The sequence below is a fragment of the Arvicanthis niloticus genome, chromosome 21, assembly GCF_011762505.2.
Source record: "Arvicanthis niloticus isolate mArvNil1 chromosome 21, mArvNil1.pat.X, whole genome shotgun sequence".
NCBI lineage: Eukaryota > Metazoa > Chordata > Mammalia > Rodentia > Muridae > Arvicanthis > Arvicanthis niloticus.
This window is the reverse complement of record NC_047678.1, coordinates 42,933,408-42,953,389: the sequence shown is the minus strand read 5'-3', so window position 1 is coordinate 42,953,389 and position 19,982 is coordinate 42,933,408. Positions and strand designations below refer to the sequence as shown.

At 40.9% G+C, this 19,982-nt stretch overlaps 1 protein-coding gene across 2 annotated transcripts in view; it reads right to left on the bottom strand.

Moving 5' to 3' along the window:
* Positions 1 to 19,739, bottom strand: part of Topaz1 (testis and ovary specific TOPAZ 1) — a 51,065-nt gene extending 31,326 nt beyond the window's left edge. The window contains exons 1-6 of one of the 2 annotated variants that reach the window (XM_076917394.1): positions 19,407 to 19,739; positions 16,264 to 18,700; positions 10,641 to 10,705; positions 9,485 to 9,609; positions 5,813 to 5,877; positions 1,005 to 1,141 (exon numbers count right to left, since the gene is read on the bottom strand). In XM_076917394.1, the coding sequence (XP_076773509.1) occupies positions 1,005 to 1,141; positions 5,813 to 5,877; positions 9,485 to 9,609; positions 10,641 to 10,705; positions 16,264 to 18,700; positions 19,407 to 19,614 (3,037 nt within the window). In that variant the 5' untranslated portion in view covers positions 19,615 to 19,739. Of the gene's footprint in view, positions 1 to 1,004; positions 1,142 to 5,812; positions 5,878 to 9,484; positions 9,610 to 10,640; positions 10,706 to 16,263; positions 18,701 to 19,394 lie in introns of both variants that reach the window. The other variant, XM_034484261.2, reaches the window with a different exon arrangement.
* Between the last annotated feature and the right edge of the window lie 243 nt (positions 19,740 to 19,982).

Below are 19,982 nucleotides of genomic sequence, written 5' to 3'. Positions count from 1 at the left end.
TGTCTGTGTGTATACCAACTTTGTGTCTGAACCACCATGTGGGTGTTGGGAATTGAACCCAAGTCTTCTGCAAGAGTAACATGTGCTCTTAACTGCTGAGCCAACTGTCTAGTCCCTCAGTTCATGTACTTGAGACATGGTCTCTCACTGAACCTGAAGGTCACTGTTGCAGTAATACTGGATGACCAGTGAGTCCCTGGGGTTCACCCCACTCCTCTCCTGCAACATTGGGTTGACAGATGTGTACCACCACACCCAACTTTTACATGAATGCTTCAAATCTGAATTCTGGCCCTTATATTTGTTTTTCCTTTTGTCTTCCTGCCTGCCTGCCTGCCTGCCTGCCTTCCGTCTTTCCTTCCTTCCTTTTTTTGGAGACCGAGTTTCCCTATTATATAGTTCTGGCTGTTCTGGAACTTGCTATGTAGACCAGGCTAGATCAGGGTAGACCAGGATCATGCTGGAGCAATGTGCTATCAGGTCCTTATGTTTGTGAGGCAAGCACTTCCCCACTGAGCCGTCTCCTCAGCACAAGTATTTTTATTTCAATTATTTATATTTTACCTCTGTAGCATCTGGATATAATCTGGGACAGGCTAAAGGTATGCTGCCTATAACTTTACAGCAATTACATTACAAACGTTAGAAGGGTTTGAATAAAACACACAACCACTGTGGGCTTGCTGCACATGCTTGTAATTCCAGGTAGCATGAAGTGAGTACTGGGAAGGTTCACAAGAGTGAGACGTGTGCCGTGTAAAGAAACTTAAGCTTCTAAACCCATTCTTCAACAGCGCTCATTCTGCTTAGAGAATTAGAGAATTGTGAATTATAAAAAAATTACATAAATCCTAAGCATATACAAATGTAATTAAAAAATGAATATTTTAGGTATTTCACATAATACCACTGTCACATAAATATAGATGTTTTTATTTTGGTAGCAATACCATCTGTGAAAGTCCTTCAAGCTGACAAGAATGTAATAAGAAAACAGGCATTACCGTTTATCCAGGGCGTGGGCACTACATCTTGATGACTGCTTAGATTCAAAGGCAGTGCTGACGAGCACAGAGGGCTGGGGCCCAGTGTTGCTAACTGACACTCACTAGCCACAGCCTCCACATTTCTAGAATCTTTGCTGTATGAACAGAAAAACTGAATTAGAATGTCATCTTATGAAGTAGTAAAGCCATGAGACTCGAGTAATCAGAACTGTAACTTACTGCTAGGTATGTGCTGTGCACTATTCTATACATGCTATATCATGATTCTGCAGTATTTCCAATGGGGTGCTCCCATCTTCTTCAGATTTTAGTTTACTTAGTAATTTATGGGAGGGGTGCACATACCACAGTGAGCTTGTGGAAGTGAGAGGATGACTTTATGAAGTTGGGTCTCTCCTTCCATCTTTATGTGGGTTCTAGATCCTCAACTGAGGTTGTCAGGCTTGTAAAGTAAGCACTTTTACCTGCTGAGCCATCTTGCTAGCCTAAGGTCCTGTCTTCTTAACGTAAGAGCAATACTTGCTGCATGGCTAAGGTAGGGATAGGAATACTATTTTAGGGGTTGAATGTGAAGTGTTCTCCATGGGGGCGCATGTGCTATGAAACCTTTAGGAGGAAGGGGACAGTGGAAGTGGTGGTTATGAGACAGGCCCTGAGGGCTATCTAGCATGAACTTTCTGCTTCCTGATGCACTGGGACACGATGAGTCCCTGCCAGCATTCATCTGCCATGAACTGTGCCATAGTTCCCCTACCATAATACAGCCTTTCAAACCACGAGCCAGAGCAAATCCTCTTTCTCCCAAGCCGCTTCTGACACAACGTTTTGTCACAGTAACAAACCAATGAGTACAGAGTGGTATGTTCCACCACAGCAACTCCAGTGTAGGACACTGGGAGCAGGAAGATCATGAGTTTGAGACCAGTGTGAGCTACAAGCAAGATCTTGTCTCAAAAGTAAAACCAAAGATACAAGCCCCCAAAACATGTGTGCGAGTGCGCGCACGCGCGCACACATACACACACACACACACACACAGAGAGAGAGAGAGAGAGAGAGAGAGAGAGAGAGAGAACAAAACAAAAACCACCATAGCAAGTGTCTAAACCACTGCAACCACCCCACCACAACAAAAAACAAACATTTTAAGACAGAGTATCCCTATCCTGTCCTGACTATGCTGGCCTTGAACTCCTAGGTCAAGACTCCCTCCTATCTCCGCTTCCTGAGACTGGGAACTTTAGGAATATACCACTGGGCTTGACAGGAAATATTTTTATCATACCTGATAAAAAGGTTCAAGGAATAATAAGAGTATGTATTCTAAAGACAAAAGCGTATCTACTTATTCTCCTGACCATAAAATGAGGTCAGTGCATGAGAGCAAAACTCCCTTTCACAGCTCATGGTTCGATACCCAGGATAAACTATAGTGCTAAGATAATAAATGGAAAGCTACAAGAACAATTCCTAAGTTTTAAATTGCATCCTGTCCTGTAGAGTAGGATGACATCTGGCTGTCTTGCGTCATACTGCCAGAGATGTGACCTACCCTCCTACCAGGGAGTCCAGATACTGGTCAGTTACTTACCCACACTGGTCCAAGGCCAATTGTCATTGTGTCACACTGTCTCACCTGGGGATCCATCCCATATAGAGACACCAAACCCAGACACTATTGAGGATGCCAAGAAGTGCTTGCTGACAGGAGCCTGATATAGCTGTCTCCTGAGAGGCTCTGCCAGAGCCTGACAAATACAGAGGAGGATGCTCCCAGCCAACCATTGGACTGAGCACAGGATCCCCAATGGAGGAGCTAGAGAAAGGACTGAAGGAGCTGAAGTGGTTTGCAACCCATAGGAAGAACAACAGTATCAACTAACCAGACCCCAGAGCTCCCAGGAACTAAACTACTAATCAAAGAGTACACACGGAGGGAGCCATGGCTTCAGCCGCATATGTAGCAAAGGATGGCCTTGTTGGACATCAATGGGAGGAGAGGCCCTTGGTCCTGGGAAGGCTCCATGTCCCAGTGTAGGGGAATGCCAGGGCAGGGAGGTGGGAGTGGGTAGGTGGCTGGGGAACACCCTCATAGAAACAGGGGGAGAAAGGATGGGATAGGAGATTTCCAGAGGGGAAACCCGGAAAGGGGATAACATTTGAAATGTAAATAAAGAAAATAACCAGCGGGCAGTGGTGGCGCACGCCTTTAATCCCAGCACTTGGGAGGCAGAGACAGGCGGATTTCTGAGTTCGAGGCCAGCCTGGTCTACAGAGTAAGTTCCAGGACAGCCAGGGCTACACAGAGAAACCCTGTCTCGAAAAAAACAAAACAAAACAAACAAAAAAAAACAACAACAAAAAACCCAAAATAACCATTAAAAATCGAAACAACAAACAAACAAACAAAGAATCCTCCAGGAACCACCAAACTCTGTACTACTATGGCTACTATTTTACTCCATCTCTTCACATGAACACATTATCATGAGATGTGCTAGAATAGGACAGTATCAGAACTCATATAACATTCTGTTATAACAACTCTGTTACTGTTGCTCTCTTACTATACCTAAGTTATAGAATGTATGTATAACAGAAAGTACACCATGCCATAGGGTTTGATACTATATGAAGTTCTAGGTGTCTACAAGGTCTTGGGACTTTCCTCTATGAATAAAGAGGGGTTACTATATAAATTCTTTTTCTGGATAAGTAAACATAATAAACCTATACATGTTTGAGAGTTTTCCATGAATAGAACCATAAAAACATTACCAGGCTGATAATATAAACAACTTTATCTTCACTTTAGTGTATATAATATGCTATATAACACACTTCATTAAAATATGAGTCTGGAAGTTAATTATGTAGAAAAATAATTTGATGTCTAAAAGGTACAAAATAGTTGACTTTTTAAGACAAAGATACCAATATTCAGATACTATAATCTTTTAACCTTAGAAACAATTATAATAAGCTTTTTCACTGGATTTATCTTGGGGGTGGGGGAAGTTGTGGCAGAGGAGAAAAACCAGTAAGAAGCAGTGATTATAGTCATAACAGCTGAAATTTAGTAGTATTAAGAGAATTTAAAAATTAAAAAAGATATTTACTTGTCTCCTTTATTTGGGATATCACTGATACATATAGTCAACATTCTTCCCTAATAAAACAGACAGAAGCAACAACAGAAAGACAGGCTGAAGGACAATGACTGGATGATATATGATGACTCCTGCAGTAAAGCCCAGCTGATCATAAACCTTCTGACTGCAGCAACTCCACCTCAGTTTGTAAGGAAAACGTCTCCCTAAAGAAAACTTAGTTTTCAGTGTTTGTTCTTGTTGAAGATAGGCAATGGCTAATGTGGTGGTCAATGAGAGTGGCCTCCATAGGCTCACAGAGAGTGCCACTACTAGGAGGTGTGGCCTTATTGGAGAAAGTGTGTCACTGGAAATAGGCTTTGAGGTTTCAGAAACTCAAGCCAGGTCCAGTGGCTCACTCACTCTTCTGCTGCCTGTGGATTCAGATGGAGAACTCTCAGCTCTTTCTCCAGCACCATGTCTGCCTGCATGCTGCCATGCTTCCTGCCATGTTCATAATGGACTGAACCTCTGACCTGTAGGACAGCCCCAATTAAATGTTTCCCTTCATAAGAATTGCTGTGGTCATGGTGTCTCTTCAGAACAACAGAAACCGTAACTAAGACAGCCACGGAGCACACTTGGCTTCCATAGGATCTCTCACCTGCTTTGCTCCTTAACCCTAGTTCTTACCTCTGAGCTCTCATCAGGGTGACTTCTCACTGAACAGACTGATGACAGGCCTTATCTTCAGAGTTTCTGGTTCAGCAGGTCTGGGTAGGACCTACAACTGCATTTCTGACAAGTTCTCATGTACTATTGCTGCTCTGAGGATACACACATGAAAATCTTAACCCAAACAAAACTGGACTAGAGCATATTCACTTTCTGACTTGGGTGTGCCTTGTCACAGCAGCTAAATGAGGTGGAAGATGGTTTAGATGACAGACAAATGGGGGAGTTTCATCAGTACTAACCATGGTATCCACATGAAACACTTGTTGCAAAATATACTTTATTTGATTTCAGCTATTTTGACCTTCATGGAATCATACATCTTTTTCTATTGAATTTATTGTGATTTTAAAATATTTTAATTTTTAAGTGTGTGTGTGTGTGAGAGAGAGTGAAAATGCCCTCAAAAGCCAGGAGAGAGCATCGGATCTCTTACAGCTGGAGTTACAGATGGTTGTAATCCACCCAGTGTGGGTAGTAGAAACTGAACTTGGATTCTTCTCTTAGAGCAGCAAGCCCCTGAGTCATTTCTCCAACACCTATCACTATTTCTAATGACTCAAAAGCTTACTGCCAGGGGCTGGGGACATTGCTCAGCAGGTAAAGAGTCTGCTGTGCAAGCATGAGGATTGGAGTACATAAATGCTGGGGTAAATGTAAAAACAGGCTGCAAAGTGGGGCAGGGAATCACCAGAGCAAGCTGGTTAGCCAGAAAAATCTTGTTGGAGGGCCTTGAGCTCAAGTCAAAGACCCCATCTCTCTCTATAAGGTATAGAAGTGTTGAGAGAGATATCTAACATTGACTTCTGGTTCACACATGCACATCCATGTATGCATGAAAACCCACACACATGTTCAACTACACAATACAAACGTGCAAACATACACACATACACACAAAGAATAAAAGAATGGCCCCATTTTACTACCAGCTTTAAAGTAACTTAAATTACCTTTACATTTAAAAATTATATCACAGACCTTTTGCAAACTTCGTGAGTGCTCTCTTGTTCTTCCATAACAGTTGCCTTGTCTGAACTTAAGCGCTGTGAAGAGATTATAGTTAAGGAAGTAGACGTGAGTATCTCTATGAAACATTTAAACCACGAGGCCTCTCAGATTTACTAGAAACATGTGGTATATAAGTAAACAATTAGATGGCCTGAAGACAGTTTTGCTCTACATAATTTAAAATGCTCAACAATGACTTAAAATTTTCTCCTGCTTCTGGGCATACTGGTACACACCTACAATCTCAGCAGTGGAGGCAGGTGGATCACTAGCTGTGGTGCAGGGCCATCCTTAGTGATTTACTGAGTTTGAGGGCAGCTTAGGTTAGATGAGACCTTGTCTCGTACAGATAGACAAACAAACAACACTGAATAAATATAACGTGTTAACAAGTAGAAGGCACTAGGGTATGGCTCAGTGTTAAACCACTTGTGCAGCAAACATGAGGCCCTCTGTTCTGTTTCACAAAACAAAACATCAAGTGGAAAGATGTGTCATGTTCCCAGATGAAAATGTTGATAACAAAATACTAATTCCCCTGAAAGCTTTTACACACTGAAAGCTATTTTCAGCTTTAGTTTGAAGTACCTTAGAGTACAGGAAAGGGAATCAAAAATGCTTTAAGTTTATAACACATCTCAGTATGTTTTAGAGCAAGCTTTCCTACTGTTTCTGTTTTCCCAATGATTGACAGTATGCTAAAGAAGCATGCACCAAGTATCAATGGGAAAGAGTTTAGTTTTATACATAATATTTAAGGTATTAATGATAAGTCTGCAGTTAAATGCACTGGCTGTTCTTCCAAAAGACCTAGGTTCAATTCCCAGTATCCACATGGCAGCTTCCAACCTTCTGTAATTCCAGTTCTAGTGAGTCCAACATCCATTTCTCCGACCCACAGGAACCAGGCATACGCATGGTTCACAGATACATATTCAGGTGAAACACTCATGCAAACATGGAAAAACATTTTTATTGTTGTTGTTTTGAGACAGGGATTCTCTGTGTAGTCCTGGCTGTCCTCAAACGCACAGATCTACAGGCCTCAAATGCATAGATCTACCTGCCTCTGCCTACTGAGTGCTGGGATTAAAGGTATGTGCTATCACTGCCTGATTGAAAATTTTTTTAACAATATGTTAAAGATAGTATTCATAGATAGATAATCTATGACAATCCCTGCTAAATGTTCAACAGTTTAAATTTAACTTTCACTAACGGCAATAGCGTTGATGAGCCCTTTCTTTCTCTAGCACTTCCAGCACTCCCAGTCCCTAGTCACTCATCACGTATCAGCCACTGCTCCTCAAGCTAGACTTTCAAGCATTATAAAAATCATCAAAAATTCTTGATTTCATAAGGCTTTATCCTAGCAGGAGGAGACAAAGACAAAGTAAATACATGTATTTTGGCAGGCATACATAATCTGAAAATCTAACTCTAAAACCCTGTGAAGCTTGAAACTTTGTGAGTGCCAAAATGATGCTCCAATATTTTGAGAACATTTCAGACTTTAAATTTCTTATTATATAAACATTCCAAGACACTGTGCATGGTGGTGCAATCCCAGAGGCTAAGATGACCGCCAAGTCTGAGGTGAGCTGAATTACAAACACACTATTTCAAAACAAAACTGACCCAAATTATAATATAGAACCGCTGAAATCTAAAAACATTCTGGATCAAGCATTTCCAATAGGGATACTTCACCTGTAGTATATACCAGGTCATGATAACAGCAAGGAGGTGAGAATGAAATAAGGGAGAATACTGCATTTTACCTTGTGGTCAGAGAAGCTCTCCCTGAAAAGATCAGTATGACTAAACCTGAAGGAAATAGGAGGAGTGGCTATACCGTTTTTTAGGGGAAGAATATCCCAGGCAGATAAGACTGCACATACAAGGCCTTGGAGCAGAAAAAAGTCTGGTATGTCTCACAATCTAGCTAGAATGGTCAGAGATATGTACAGATGGAAGCAGGGGAACTCAGAGGCGATGAAGTGAGGGGGGCTTCAGGGCAGACACAGACAGAGCCTTGTGGGTCATCTTAAGGACTGTGGGTTTGGCTATGAATAACATTAGAAGGTTTTGAAGAGTCTGAGGAAGAAGAAATGATGACACAAGGAGAACTTATGTTGTACTGAGAATACTTTGTAAGAGGGCAAGGTCAGAAACAGGTCTGTTAGGAGGCTACTGTAATCATTTGCGTAGTATACAATATAGACTACTGTCTATATACAGTATATAAAATAGACCAGTGTGCTATTGATGGGGTAGTAAAGAAGAGACCATTTCTAGACATCATGTGAAAGTAAAACCTTATAGTCTATATACGAGGTGAATATAAAATGTTAAGAAAGCTAGAGTTTTGAGACTGAATAACTGAGAAAAGTGGTGTTGTCATTAACACAGATGGGGGTTGGGATGGAAGCTGGTTCGTGGTGGAGGGGAATGTGTAATCGAGGGGTTTTTGTTTTTAGCTGTGTTAAGTTTTAAATGCCTAATTGGATACCCGAGTGAGCAAGCAGCTGATGAGACAAAGGTGTGTAGTTTGGAGGAGTCTGAGCTCCGAACAGAAATGAAGGAGTTAGTACATGTACGTATGGAATAAACTTTGGATGGGACAATGCAAAGGAACATCTAGGCAGAGAATAACAGATTCATGGTTTGGGTTCTGGTCACTGTATAATGTGCAGATCAGGGAGACTGGGAAAAAATGGAAAAAGCCCCAAAACTGGGAGGTGGCAGACAAAAGCAGAGTAAACCAAACCAAACATTCATTCTGGAAATCAAATGAAAAAAAGTTGCCGAGAAAGTGGGAGATGAAAATGAAGATGAAGACACAGATTTATTAGCAGTGAGGGCATCACTGGATGGGTGATGCCTTGTACCAGAAGACAAGAGTTTTACGAGGTTCAGGTAGGTGGTCTAATGTACTGGTGGGAACTTACAATGTTCTTTTCCATTACTTCAGTTTCTTGGTGAAGTAGCAAACAAGGTTGCTAGCTGTGCAGATGAGTGAAGGGCAATTCAAGGGGAAAGAGTATGAAATAGGTGCTTAGGAATCAATTATATTGTGCAAAAGGGTCAGAGAATCACCAACATTATCAGGCAGAGCTTTTCTCTTTTCTGCAGAGCTGGGAATGAAATTAGGGCCTTGCAAGTGCTAGGCTAACCCTTTGCTATTGAGCTTCATGCCCAGCCCTGGGCAGAAAATTTAAATAAATAATCTGATATCAAAAGTTTTTCCCTTATCAGGTATAAGCAGTATGTTCGAACATCAAGTTAAGCTTACCTACAATTCCTGTTGCCTCTACATCTGTGGATACATAACTGATGCTTACATTCACAGCCCACAGCTGCTACTATAGTCAAACATTTCAGGGAAGATCATGTAAGCTTATGGTAACTTTAGGATATGAAGAAGCTCTCATAATTACACAGCACATTCTACTTCTCAGGAATCCTGATTCATATTGTGTTTACATAGGCCATCAAGACACCTGTCAGCTGGCCAGTGATATGGCACTCCTACTCAGTAACAAGGATTTATCTGTCCCCTCACAGCGCTGTTCAAACGGGCTTCTTCATTACTACTACGTAAGATCAAGACGGGAGGTCATACAAAAGCTTCTCTGGTACCTTTGCGTCTGAGTCTGAAGCTCGTGCTTGTTCACAGAGGTCTTCTATGTTTTCACTTACAACAGTCTCCTCAGTGGCGTCCAAGGAGATGGCTGCCCCTTTGGGACCATGCTGAGGCTCCTTTGCTGAAGAGAAACAACAGTCAACCACATAAACTTTAAGCAAAACAGCCAAAGACTGTTCCATAAATCCTAGAATTCAGAAGTACTCAAGTCCTAACATGACAAATACCAAGTCAGAACTTCAGCAAAATTATGTAATTCCCTAGTTACTACCAAAATAATTGCACTAGATGGTACAAAAAGAATTGAAAACCTGATATGTCAGAACCTTTCTTATGTCCTAGCCATTTAAAACTACTTTTGTTGGTGCATGCCTTTATTATTAGCACTTGGAGGCAGAAGCTCTGTGAGGTCCAGGCCAGTCAGGATTACATACTGGGGCCCGGTCTCAAGCTCGCTCGCTCACTCGCTCAACCCTGACATACATTTATTTATTTATTTAATTTTATTTTCAAAACAGGGTGTATGTTAACTCTGCTCTGGCTGGCCTTAAACTCACAGAGATCCACCTGCCTCTGCCTCCTGAGTGCTTAGAGAAAAGGCGTGCACAGCACACCTGCACACATTTGTGTTTTATTTTGTGTTCTTTCAGTCATGGTTCACCTGTGGAAATCAGATGACAACTTGCAAGGCCAGGTAGCAAGTACCTTCACCTACTAATCCATCTTGCTGCTTCTAAAAATAGTTTTAAAACTTGAAACTTAAACTAAAAGTTAAGTTCAACATTGTTGCTTGGGCATCTAAAATTATGATTAGCTATTAGTTATGACTTTTAATGACCATTTAGGAATGATAAACATATTAATTCAATTTCAAAGTAAGTCTGGAAGACTCCAGAGGTCAATTATCTATCTTGTAGAGAATGCATAACAAAGTTATACATTGAATAATTAAAATAGAACATGTCTCAAAATATCATTTGCAACTTAACAGTTAACTTATCTGTTAAAATGGAAGAAAACTGACAAACTCTGTGACATTTGTTTAGCAGATGCTAAGCAAAAGCTTCCCATTCGAATAAATTCAGTGAGTGGGCCTGAATACAGATATATAGATATTTCAATGCTGACTATTCCTCAAGTATCAAATTTTACCTGCTGACAAGGAAGGACAGATCTCCAGTTTCAGCAATCCAGGGTCCAGCACGGCAACTTCTTTACTATAAAGCAAACAGAACTCAAAACACTGTACCAGAATCCAGCAGAACTACTCAATCAGATGCACAGTGTGTGTTACATGTGCTTCTGACGTTGTCTAAACCATCAGGTTCCCCAGGACAAAGGAGTGGCTGCAGTGGGGTTCAAAGCCCAGCACATCTGTCCTGGGTTCTCACTGAGCCATTTACTCAAAAGTGTGCTGCCACAGCTAGAGTGCTATCATCCTGACTGTGCTACTCGGGAAGGAACTAACAAACTGGAAAGGACTGCATCAGCGCAAGCGTGCTTAGCATCTATGCTCAGGCATGTACACACACAGCTTGTTCCTAGTGGAAAAACAAGACAGCTTGCCAAGTGATTTAAATCCCAGCACTTGGGAGGCAGAGGCAGGTAGATTTCTGAGTTTGAGGCCAGCCTGGTCTACAGAGTGAGTTCCAGGACACCCAGATCTATACAAAGCCTGTTTCAGAAAAACCAAACCAAACTAAATCAATCAATCAATCAAACAAACAAACAAACAACAACAAAAACCCAAGAAAGCTTGAGTTGACGAGTTGATTTTGAGGTCTGTTGGTGTTTTTCTTTTACTTTTTTTTTTTTTTTTTTTTGCCTGTTTGTTACTGCTCCTAAGTAAAGCTTGTAATCTAAGGCTCTAGAGGTTAGAGTTGGACTGCTAATGGTTCCTGTTTGTTCTGGCTTTTTTCATCTAATCATATCAAATATAAGAGTGTTACTTATTATGTTATTATGATTAGATGTGGCAGACACTCAAATACATATGGAAAAAGACTTCCATTTTAAAAATTCAGATAAACTTACTATATGAAAGCATATAAAATAAGCACCATTTTACCCTCCAATACCTCAGTTGTGAAAAAAAGGAGACTATGGACCCAGCAAGTGCCTTAAAAGTGACTCCATCTTCTGGGGGCTCAAAGTTAGTGAGATACACTGAACAGTCAATGGCAGACTGATTTCTAGTTCAGAATATATTAAGGAAGTTCAGGAGCATTAACTGGGCTCTTACCACAATAATCCAGAAGACAGTTGAATAGTAAGAGTGAGAATGGAGATAAAGAGTCACAAGATAGTGAGGTAAAGGAATGAGGGAGATTACACAATTCAATAAAGAACTAAATGATGTTTCCACAGTTTCTACTTACCCATTTATGGTAGGTATAACAACTATACAGTGTAGTGAGAATTTTTGGAATTTTGGTTTCTTTAAAAAACACAGAAATATTATAAGAATGTGCTTTCATTTTAATCCCAGGTGTGGGGTTGTGGGGCTGCTTCAAATTCCTCACACAGCTCACTATACTTTGCCTCGTGCTCTAGCAGGGGAAGAAGATGTGCTTTTCTTTAAAACTTATTTTTATTTATGTTTGTGCACATGCCTGCCCTGTGTGGGCAAGTGCCTACAGAAGTTAGAAGAGGGCATCTGATACCTTGAAGTAGAGCTACAGGTGGTTATGAGCTGGTGGGTGTGGGTGCTGGGAACCGATGTGTATGTGTTAGCAACCGAACCTAGGTCCTCTGGAAGAGCGACTCGGACTATTAACTGTTGAACCATCTACAGCCCATGACCTTTATTTTCTATGTGTGGTCTTAGATATCTCCCCTTCTAGAAGTTTGTATCCATTAATCAGCTCCAGAATCTATTATGTTTCCTTATGGATTTAAGTCCAAGTGGTATAGATGGTATGATTTTCCCTACTCAGTATCAGCAATGATTTTATACTACAGAACTCAAATTTCCCTATCTAACTTATCAATTTCAATAGTACATAGCTACTCACTAAACCTTGTTTCCCAGCATTCTTCAATGTTGGTTTGCCTTAGGAAAGAATTACTGTCTCCATTTACACACACATACACACATCAATGTAGTTTGTTCAGAAATAGCCTGCAATGTTCTCATATAGAAACTGAGAAATTATTTGATATGTGTGTGCATGAACATATAAAGACAGAGGGGGATGTCAGGCATTGTGGCCTTAACCTCTCTCTGCTTTATTCTCTTGAGAGGGGCTCTCAAACTGAACTTGGAGGTCACTGATTTTTGGTTAGGTTGGCCGGCTACTAAGTTCCAAAGATCCTCCTGTCTCCATCCTGTCTCCATGTGCTGCAGCTACAGGTAGTCGTCTCCTAGCTTTTTCCATGTGGAGACTAGGGATCCCAGCTCAGGCCTCATGATTGTATGGCAAGCACTCTTACCCACTGAGCCATCTTCCTAGACTCCCAAAACTGAAACTTTTAAGTCCCCCTTCTTTCTCTCACCATATGAAGTACTGGGTTTCCCCACTACATGAGGTGCTGGGTTTATAAAGATAAATAAGACATGGACATTTCCTACTCTTGAGAAGCCAGTGGTAAAGCAGGAGAAAGAGAAATGAGCAAACAACTCCCACAAAGCGGTGTCCTAACAAGTAGGTAGCACAAGTGCTCTGCCAATCTGCAGGGCTTCCTAGCTGCCTGCTCTAAGGGACTGAGGAAAAGCTTTCATAACTTTTCTTAACAATCATGCTCACACCCACCTTTCCCTTTGTGTCAACAAAACCCTCTTCTTCTGCCAAGCCTGAAACAATCCAGAATTTATGGACCAATAATTTTGTTCTTGCATGATGCCTTACTCCTCGTGATTCCCACTTCTCTGTTTTTCTTAGTATTTAGAATTCTGTTTCAGCTACTTTCAACTCTCCATTCCTAGCAACACAGAAATTCCTCCTAATGTCAGTCTTAAAATCCCGTCTTAGGGCAAAACCATTCAACTAACATTTTAGCATGTAATACATGCGCTAGTACAGATTAACCATCCTGTTAATATCCTCAAATCATTTCCAATTATTGTTCAAAAGTTTTACCAATTTTAACCATTATAACCATTTGCAAGCTCATCAATGCAGGCATCAGTGAATTAATTCTCATATGCACTTAACATCTTGGATTTTAATATGGACATCCTTCACTATGGAGACTGTCAAAATAAGCAACCTATAACAATATAAACATCTTACCAAACACCCCAACCAGGTCTGAGAATACTAACCACCCAATCAGTAGGTCTGCTCAAGCTTGTGCCTCTTGCTTTACCATTAAGAGGTAGTTCAGAATGTGACTCTCAGAGCAGGAAATGAAGCACATGACTTAGTAATTGAAAGGAAAGAAAAACAGAGCTGAAACCTACATCCATAGTTTAAGCACTGTTTATTTCTAGAACTTATCCTTCTGTGCAACCACTGGCAGATCCTCTGGCTATGGTGGCTTCTCTCTCTAAGGTTTAGTTTAGCACTGTAGATGAATGGGAAACATGTTCAGTGCAGAACAAAAATAATTAAGCTACTGAAGAAAAGTTAAGTTTATTTAATAACTAAAATTTTAGAAGCAGATATGAAAGGCAAAGAGTGGATAGAGTGTAACTGGTGCTCTTTATCTGAGAACAAATCAAGTCTAAAGAAATTAGAAAAGTTACCAGAGAAAAATTTGAGGGTTGGGGTATGCCTCAGTGACAGAAAGTTTGCCTAGCATATGCACACCCTAGTACCACACCCACAAATCAAATAAACAAAAGAAAATGTCCTACACTTTAGTTACAATGTTTATCCCCATCTCCCAGACAGCAAAGATATTTGCTATTTTATGTGTATGGGTGTTTTGCCTATATGTATGTCTGTGTACTATATGCATGTCTAGCAGACCAAAAGAGGTATGCTCCAGAACTGGAGATACAGATGGCTATAAGTTACCATGTGACTGCTGCTTATCAAACCTGAGTCCTCTAGAAGAGCAGCCAGTGCTCTTAACTGCTGAGTTTGGAAGTGGATCTTGGCTGGAGGAGGAAGGTCATCAGGGTATGTGCCTTTGGGGTCTATATATCTTTTGTGTGTGTGCACATGTGGGAATTCCAGAGGTCAATGCTAGTGTTTTCTTCAGTGTCTTCTTAAGCTCTCCACCTTATTTTCTGATATAAGGTCACTTACTGAACCTGGAGCTCTCCAAAGCAGCTAGATTGGCTGGCCAGCGAACGCCATGGATTACCTTGTCTCTGCACTGTCAGTGTGTGCATGACAGACATGTACCTCGGCACCTGGGTTTTTTGGTTGGTTTTTTTTTTTTTTTTTTGTATTTTGTTTTTTGTTGTGTTGTTTTGTTTGTTTAATGTGGCTGCAGGGGACCCAAACTCAGGTCCTCATGCTTATATGATAAGCACTTTACCTATGGTGCCATCTTCTCAATTCCCTTGAGGTCAGTACCATGTCCTGAACTCCTCCCTTCTCTGCTTCCCGGCTACCAAAAGGTAAGCTGTGTCCTCTCCCACACCATCCTACCAGCCTAAGAGTCTGCCTCCTCAGGCTCAAAGATACAAATTGAAGCCTCTGGAACTTTTGAAACTGTTTCTCTCAGGCATTTGTCATAACAGTGAGAATGCAACAGAAGCCCTTGCTGCTTATCCATGCTATGCTGAAATACTTCCCATTTGTTCTTTGATTCAGGCCTCACAGTTATGATGGAAATTCTTTCTCTTTTCACAGATAATATTAAATTTGTGTACAAAATTACACAGCTCTTCATTGGTAATGATAAATTATGGAACATAGGACAGGCTATCAAGGTAAAGATCTTAAACACTAGTTTTAGAATTTGGATAGGTCTGCCCTCAAGTCCAGTGTCCTTTACTAGCAGTGTGATCTTGGGCAAATGACAGTTTATCATCATTATTCTTGTCTCTAAAATGGGCATATTTTAGAGCCAACTCTTTACATAGTAGAGAACATTAAATTTGCTGATAAGTTACAAGTTCCCGAAGCACTAAGAATATTGGAAGACTACAGGATCCCCAAAGCAGTTATAAATACTAGAGATTTAAGTCCTATGCCACTTAATCTTTGAGGAAAGTGGGGTCATGTTTACTTTTTCATCTAGTCATGAAACATTCCATGTTTAAACAAAGCATGCAAATACAGACCAGAGCTTTAAGAATTACACAAATGTAGTCGAAGGAGGTATTACACAGGTTCTGTACCAACCAGAACAGGCCATGCTCCTGAGCACAGATGCCATTACTAGTCAAATCAAAGCTGCTGCACGAAAAGGAGTGCTGTCAGGACAGTGATGATTTAAAATGGTTATCTTAGAAATCAAGTGGAAAACACACTATTTTCTTCTGATAATTTAACTGCTGAGTCTACTTGGAAGTCTTATTTCAAATAAATTTCAAGGCTTCTCTGTCGCCTGAAAGATGATTTTTAAAAATATCTAACAAGAAATCCATAGAAAATGGGCTAATTCATCAGTAAACTGGCTAAAATGAGCTTATATATATATATATTTCTAATGAAAGGAAACTCAACTGATGAAGTCACTTTATAAATTATTTTGGTTTTAAAAGCTAATCTGCATTGTGTGTTTCAAGAAATATTTATCTTTAACTTTACATATTTCTAGGTATTAGCAGTAATATGCTCTATTTAATAAATATTAAAAAATGGTGTGTCAATGCCAAAGAGTGCTTTGAAACCCAACAATCATTTGAACCAAAGGCATTCGTGAACATGCATACCTCAAATCACCTGGTTCTTTTTTCCCTGGAAGGTGCATGTGCTTAAAGTCTGCTGACGGGTGTTCTTCGGATACTCTTGGCTCCTGGCTTATCTTGGAGACTTCTGAAGCAAAGGAGAGATCCCCTTCATTGGAGATTCCAAAGAGCTCTGGGTCATCTTGAATCACATCAATCAAGAGGACATCATCTTCATATGCTTTAAGAATATCTGGAAACCCCAATTTGAGTTCTGAAATGCTTTTAGTCATTTTTCTACCACTAATTTCAGATGAAATTGGCACAAATGCTTCTTGTTTCTTAGAGCAGAAGGAATTTTGCTCAATATACCCAAGATCACAAGAAAAAGTATTATTTTCAATTTTAATAGAAATAGACTCCTTATTTGAAATAATATTTCCCGGTTCAGAGATGTGATTACATGCTTTATTATCATAACCTTTCTTTGTAAAGCTTGGAGAAGTACAAGAATTCCTATTGTAGAATGAATTCAGAGAACTAGTTTGCCCTGAAGTTACACTACTATGTATATTCAAAGACTGTGGTCCTGAAGTTGTACAGATATTTTCCTTATTTCTATTTTGCTTTGCCTCTACTCCAGATAAACTGTCAAGTAGCTCTAGGGGACTATAAGCTTCTCTCTCAGATGACCTGGCACTTACTTCTCCTCTTTTTCCTGTCTTGTTCTTCAGTAAAGGAATTTTAAAATTAGTCAGCCGTCCTGTGTTTAATATTTTAACCAAGTCCGGAGCCACAAGTGTTTGCTTAGTAATACAAGCTTTTCGATGAACAGTTTTATTTGCACAGTTATTTGCTTCCTGGCTCTCTTGGGATGCCACTGTTAAATTAAGTTTTGATAAATTCCCTTTCTTTTTCTTATTTCCTGTTAAGCTTTGAGTTATATTACTTAACTGGGTGGCTTCAGTAGCATTAGAAATTACCTCTGTCCCATTTCTGCTGGGTTCCTCTAACTTTGTCTTTATATCATGGGGTATAGCTTCTTTTATATCCATCAAAGTAGGTTCTATTGAAGAACCTGAAGACAAACAACTTAAAGCAGAATCATACACATCTTTACTCGAGGACTCAATGGTTCTTTCTATTAGGGATGGTTGTAACAGTTTGGAGTCAGATAAGTGAGTCTGGTTCATTTGGTCTATTAGAGAATCATGTTGCCTAACATTTTCCAGAGACCCTGGAAGTGAGTAATTTAAATCTGACAGGGAAGTCTTTTTCCAATTTTGGGCAGATATCCTAGCACAAGAATAAAAAGGCCAAACTCTTTTACCAGTCATTGGTATTATTCTGCGACAGCTAGCCTTTGACTCTTCAGTCTCACTTCGACAATCTCCCCGTGGAGATCTCTTTCCCATGTGATGGCTATCACTAGGTGATTTCACTGCCGAGCTGATCGCCAATTTAAAATATTCTTCTGGCTCCACACTTTTGCATCCTAAGGACTCTGAAGCATTTTTTATATCCTCTTTCAAACTTGATTCAAGGGTTTTCTGAAGCACAGCACTTACGTGATGTCTAGAACTTGTTTTCCCCACTGTTTCTGGGAGACACAAATAGTCCACTGGAGGGAGTGTAGTATGGTTTACTTTTCTTAAAGCTTTTAGAAAACTTTTTTTAGATTCTAAGGTGTCTGTTTCTTTCCCTTCCATACCCATTTGGTTTTCTTGTAACATCAACTCAGAATTATTACACACATTAGGCAAAGTAAGATCAGTATTTTTTTCTTCTTTTTCAGACAACTTCATTTTTTTCCTGTGTTTTCTCCCAGTGTTGTTCTCCTCTACTGAATATTTGTTTTTTTCACTTTGAAGGCAGGAAGTCAAGCCATTGTTTTTATTTTGGTATAAATGACTTTCTTCAAGCAGTAACTTACTGGCTATTACACTTTTTTCAGTTTTTAAGAGCTTAGTGGTAGTTTTTGTGTCATCCTTCTCTGCAAGATTCCTAAGGTTTTCTTTCTTCAATTTCAAAGAGTTCTCTGCTGTGTGGAGACGTACACCATGAGGATCATCCTCAAAGTTGTTTTCATTATTACAACCTTCAGAAGGGAGAAAACTGTAATCATGTGATTCAAAACTGCAATTTTTTTCTACTCCAGGTGATAAGCTGTTACAAGAATATTTTGGCGTATTCTTGAACAGTTCATCTTGGAATTCAACCTTAATATTTTGTGTTGCCTCATTTTTAGTTATTTTGAGAGGTAGATTTTCTAAACTTTTACATTTCTTAATTTGAATTCTTCTTTTAATACCTTCTACCAATTCTTCCTTAGCCAAAGACTGTAAGAAAGCCATATTTTGAAATTCACTGCACTCCACTGTTTGCAAAGATTCCGAACTGGTTATTGATGCTTTTCTTACCAGGTCAGTCCCTGGCTGTGGATCATCACTTGGGGCTTCAGTAAGTTTTCCATTCTCTTTGGCTGATCAAAACAAGAAAACATACCAGAAGACATTTTTTTTACACTGGGCAGAAAGAAGCAATACCAGTTAACAGAAAATCTGTGAAGTCATTCATTTGTATTTCTCTGAAGAGCTGTTTAGAAATACAAACCGATTTTCATACTAAGTATTAAAATTTTTTAAACAGAGTTCATTGCATAACACAGGCTGACCTCAAACTTGAGATTCTCCTGCTTCAGCCTCCCCACCTGGCAGAATTATGGGTGTGGATCGCCTTGGCCAGCTTTAAGATCTAATTAAGAACTAGAAACAAACCTCTATAAAGTCTAAAACAGCAGAAAAACCTTTATAACATCATTTACCCTAGTTAAAACAAACCACTAGCATTAATTCCTTCGACAGTAATTATAATGACGGGTTCCTAAATAGGCATGCACTTATTAAAAAAAAAAAAAAAAAAAAAACCTTTCCATTTCACCTCTCTTCAAGTGCACTGGTAAACACCCACACAAAAACAACTAATGGTTAGTTGTAGAGCAAAGAAGGAGGCAGCTTAGGGGGAGAAAAAAAAAAAAAAAAGAGGCTTGGGGGTCATGTGACCACCAGTGGCTGGGAAGAGAGGGAGCTCCACCTCCTTCATTGCTCTAGGCGACGAAGGGCCCCCCTGTTCTCCCACCCCTCTGCTCGCTGCCTTCCAGGCAGCGGATGTCTCACCCAACTTGTCACCTTCTGTCCCTTCTCTCCCAGAAGCCTGGGCCATCCTCCTCTTCTGCCTGCTCTCCTCCTCGCGCCCCCTGGCCTCTAGTCTGCAGCCTCCCCGCTCGCCTGGCTCTGGCGTCAGCGTCAGCGGAAGGCCTCGCTTCCTCAGGCCTCGGGTGGAGCCTTTGCGCCCTGGCGCCGTGGTGGGGCCTGGGGGCGTCCTTGGGGGCCGCATCCGCCCACGGCCGCCCACTCAGCCTCTCGGGGAAGCCTCGCCGCCTCGGGGCCGCTGCTCCCGCTGCAGGACACAGGCTACTGCCCACCCTGGCCTGGCCTGGCCTGGCTTCGGACCCTGTACCCGACGCAACAGGAAGCGGAAGTGGGCGGGCTGGGCCTCGCGGCCCGCTGGTCCACATGCTCCCTCGAAGAGCCCTGGCTGCATCCCGAGGTGACAGGGTCTCACCTCAGCCAGGGCCTCACGGCACAGGTTTGTGGTGGTGCCTCCTTGGGCCTCACCACCCTCCTCCAGACCTGGACTTCAGGAGGTGCCTGGGCTCAGCATCCCACCCCTCAACAACCACCCCTCAACACCCCGACAATGGC